Source organism: Penaeus japonicus, unplaced genomic scaffold, assembly GCF_977035675.1.
Source record: "Penaeus japonicus unplaced genomic scaffold, GWHDUDI00000001_assembly GWHDUDI00000021, whole genome shotgun sequence".
NCBI classification, from domain to species: Eukaryota; Metazoa; Arthropoda; class Malacostraca; order Decapoda; family Penaeidae; genus Penaeus; species Penaeus japonicus.
The window spans coordinates 7,655,051-7,659,099 of record NW_028234423.1 but is presented as its reverse complement, the minus strand read 5'-3'; the positions used below and the strand labels follow the sequence as shown (position 1 = coordinate 7,659,099).

General features: G+C 40.9%; 1 protein-coding gene across 1 annotated transcript; it reads left to right on the top strand.

Annotated features, from left to right (window-relative positions):
- Window positions 1-533: 533 nt before the first annotated feature.
- LOC122257161 (uncharacterized) lies at window positions 534-1,420 on the top strand. The gene has a single exon (XM_043022249.2). It carries the CDS (start codon window positions 662-664, stop codon window positions 1,334-1,336), a length of 675 nt encoding a protein of 224 aa, XP_042878183.2. The 5' UTR covers window positions 534-661; the 3' UTR covers window positions 1,337-1,420.
- Window positions 1,421-4,049: the final 2,629 nt, after the last annotated feature.

Genomic DNA, 4,049 nt, shown 5'->3' with positions numbered 1-4,049 from the left:
AACGTAAATGACGCATACACATTTATACAAACATACTCACATACTTGACTGTTTGTGTGTGTACTGTATAGATATGAATAGATAAATAGGTAGATATAAAGAGATAAAGAGATATATGTGTGCGTATGCATGTGCATGCACTTGTGTATGTGTATGTGTGTGTGCGCGCGCACGAGCTCTGTGTGTGCTTTGTGTTGTTCCATACACATATTTCAATATATGTTTGATTTTCCAGACGAATTACGATGCTCTGGAATTCTGGAATTTTCTCGTTTTCTGTATAACTATTGAAGCGGAATTACCATATCTATATAGTGATGCAATAATACACATTTGCAGTAATATAATAGTTACATGGTAATAGTAATGTTAGTAATTCATTTACAGTATTAATAGACATGAGAGAAGTGATAATAGAAGAGTTTAGAATGTTCTCGTTTTCTCTCGTCATGAGTGCAGGGTGCGTTTTCTGTGTATGAAAGCCCAGCGTTGCAAAGGGAGTTCAGTTCTTGCGCGACAGCAACATTTGTAACTCTGGAAGTTTTAGTCAACAACAGCGATAAGTTTGCAAGATATACGCGGTTACTCTACGAGTGCATTTCATATTATAAGGAGAAGAGCTACTAATTTTCTTTAGAGATCAATTTCAAAAGTAGGCATAATGTTTGGCGTATTTCCTGTGGCTCCTCGACAGCGTAACACCATGGCCATACATCCTCTGTGGGCAGGTGACACCTGGGACATGATGGAGTCCATGATGGACGAGTGGAACGACGCAGGCCCGATCATGACTCGTCGTCCCTGCCCCACGTGCCACGCCACACGCTACGCCCACGACACCTCCCCACGCTGGACATCTCTTCTCAACCGCCGCCCTCTCCTCCTCCGCGACGTTTCCTCGCTTCTCGTTCCGTTCAGCGACATCTCTTTGCATGACAATGAACAAGGTCAAAAGAACAAAGAAGAACAAGGATCGAAGCAACAGAGGAAGAGTCAGGAAGCAGAAGGTCCTTTAACGAAGGAGAGCAAACCATGGCAGTATAGTGTGGACGTGGGCGGATGTGACGAGGTGCGGGCGTTTGTGGAAGATGGGATGTTGATGGTAGAAGGACGTGGACAGGATGGTGACTCCTCAGTGTTGGTTCGTCACGTGACTTCAGTTCCTTCGCACGTCAAGCCAGACACACTTAAGGCGACGCTCAAGGAGGATGGACGACTCATGTTAAGTTCCAAGTCTGACAGAGAATCTCCTGCTGTGACTAACATCAGCATTAACAAGCCAGAACAGGAAGAAGCAAGGAATGGAGAGAAGGAGCAGTTTCACGGTTCATCCTAATTATCATAACACCCTTATCTGTCTAAATAGTTCTATGATATTGTTCTTCCATGTATTTATGTCAACAAAATTACTTGAAGTAAATAAAAACGTGAATGAAATGCAATTGTTTCTTTCGGTTATCTCCTACTTATCTAGTCGCTTTGCAAAGTATAAATCCACTTATTAGAAACCAGTCTGATAACCTTACTCTGAACATATCCAATTACGGAGAATGATTTTACTATATTTCTTAGAGATGCTTAAAATGGTCTGCGACTAGAGCACATCTTCGATCCAATCTCACTTAGTTAAAATGAAAAGAAGAGTAGATCATGTATGAGGAGGAAAGGCCATAAACACAGTATGTTTCATATAATGACCCTTGTTTTATAATAAAGTAATTGTCAACTGCTGTTTACAAACCTGATTCGTAGGGGTCGTCTTGCCTACTACCAACCTTCTCAATCAATGTCACAGGTCAGACGCAACACCACTAAATGTCGTGAAGCCTTTAGTAAAGTTCACCCAATTGGGCCTCCCTGTCGTAGGATAGTAGTCAGACTAAAGGCCTTGATAAAGATATACTTCTAGGTGTGCCTTTCGTAGTACAGTCAGATCAGGCTCAACCAAAGCTAAGTTATTTTCTGAAAGACAAAGTTCAGATTTTATAGGAGGCTTAAAGCGCTTATCTTTGTTTTCACGAGATATTTTCCATTTATTTCCTTGGATTGCACACGTAACCTATCCACTGACCATCTAGTTGTAAGCTTCTTTTTAAAACATTTCAGAATGTCTTTGGTGAGGCTTAGTATAAATAGCAAATAGTTGAAAATGTTAGGGTAGATAATCTTTATTATTTCAAATTTCTTAAAATATATTTCTCTCTCACCCTGTTGGAAACCTCATATATACTTTTTGTTGTATCATTTAGTTGCTTTTTCGAAATCTTGGACATGGTCTATTTCTTAATGTTTTTTCTTTGGAAACGAGTGTATATCTACAGCCTATCCTCATGTTCCGATTCGCCAAGACGCAGTCACCATTCCTCCAACATGGCCGCTCATCCGGGAACTCGATAAGTTATAATGTCAGTGAAAACCCTCTATTGTGCGTTTTGTTACTATTACTATTATCATTATCATCAATATTGCTATCATTATTGTTATTATCATTACTCTACTGGTTTCCCATGTTATGATTTTATAAAGATATAGAAAATCAATAATGAATTGTATTACGTAGTAGTACAATTATGTCGTAACACTAGAAAAGCAGTACTTAACACTAATAACATGATAATAAGAGCAAAGTTTAACACGTATGCGTATTTCATATTAAACCATTTGTAAACCGCAAATTTATTAAACAGCTGGTAGAACGATTTAGAATGTTCTCGTTTTCTCTAACCATGCGCAGTCAGGAAGCGTTTTCTGTGTATATAAACTCACCGATGGAAGGGGAGTCTCAGTTCGCACTAGACTGCTGCCGAGCGTGATCTAAATTCCCTTTGCAACGCTTGCATACAAGGGTGATAACTTTTGCGCTACATAAGAGGTTTCCCTGCGATAACAGAAAAGCAAATCGAGGATATAAAAATATTTTTTCTTGAAAAGCAATTGGATAATAGGCGGTATGTTTGGCGTGTTTCCTATTACTCCTCGACAGCATAGCAGCATGTCCATGCATCCATTCTGGCCCGGTGACACCTGGGACATGATGGAGTCCATGATGGACGAGTGGAACGACGCAGGCCCGATCATGACTCGCCGTCCCTGCCCCACGTGCCACGCCACACGCTACGCCCACGACACCTCCCCACGCTGGACATCGCTCCTCACCCGCCGCCCTCTCCTCCTCCGCGACGTTTCCTCGCTTCTCGTTCCGTTCAGCGACATCTCTTTGCATGACAATGAACAAGGTCAAAAGAACAAAGAAGAACAAGGATCGAAGCAACAGAGGAAGACTCAGGGAGCACAAGGAAACGGTCAGGAAGCAGGTCCTTCGACGAAGGAGAGCAAGAAGGACGAGGACGCAGACAAGCCATGGCAATACAGTGTTGACGTGGGCGGGTGTGACGAAGTGCGGGCGTTTGTGGAAGATGGGATGTTGATGGTAGAAGGACGTGGACAGGATGGAGACGCCTCAGTGATGGTTCGTCACGTGACTTCAGTTCCCTCACATGTCAAGCCTGACGCGCTGAAGGCGACGCTGAAGGAAGATGGAAGACTCTTACTGAGTTCTAAGTGTGACTCAGAGGCTTCGGCGGTGACCAACATTAGTATCTACAAGCTAGACCAGCAAGACGCAAATCAGGGTGAGAAGAAGCAGGTACAGGATTCAGCTTAATTCGAATACAAACATGTACTAAGGAATACACATGATATACTAAAGAATCATATGTGTATCTATCTTTATGCAGGACTGACTTGCAAAACATCTTCCGTGTTGATTGAATGGCAGATAACCCCACTATACACAAAACATTTATTAAAATCTGAGACTACAGTATCTGCCATTTATATACATATTAGTGTCTGCATTTATGTGTATATATGTATGTATTTATATATATACATATATGTACATTTATTCATTTCTCTGTATGACTATGTAGTATGTGTATTGACTTACTATTGTATTTGTAGAGTAAACACTTCTATTAAAGATATGTATCAAATATGCATTGAATAAATGTGTAAACGTACTTGAATTTTATTTCCTTAATTAGATA

Coding starts and splice junctions, on each gene's coding strand:
- LOC122257161 (XM_043022249.2), top strand. CDS start 662: ATGTTTGGCGTATTTCCTGTGGCTCCTCGACAGCGTAACACCATGGCC.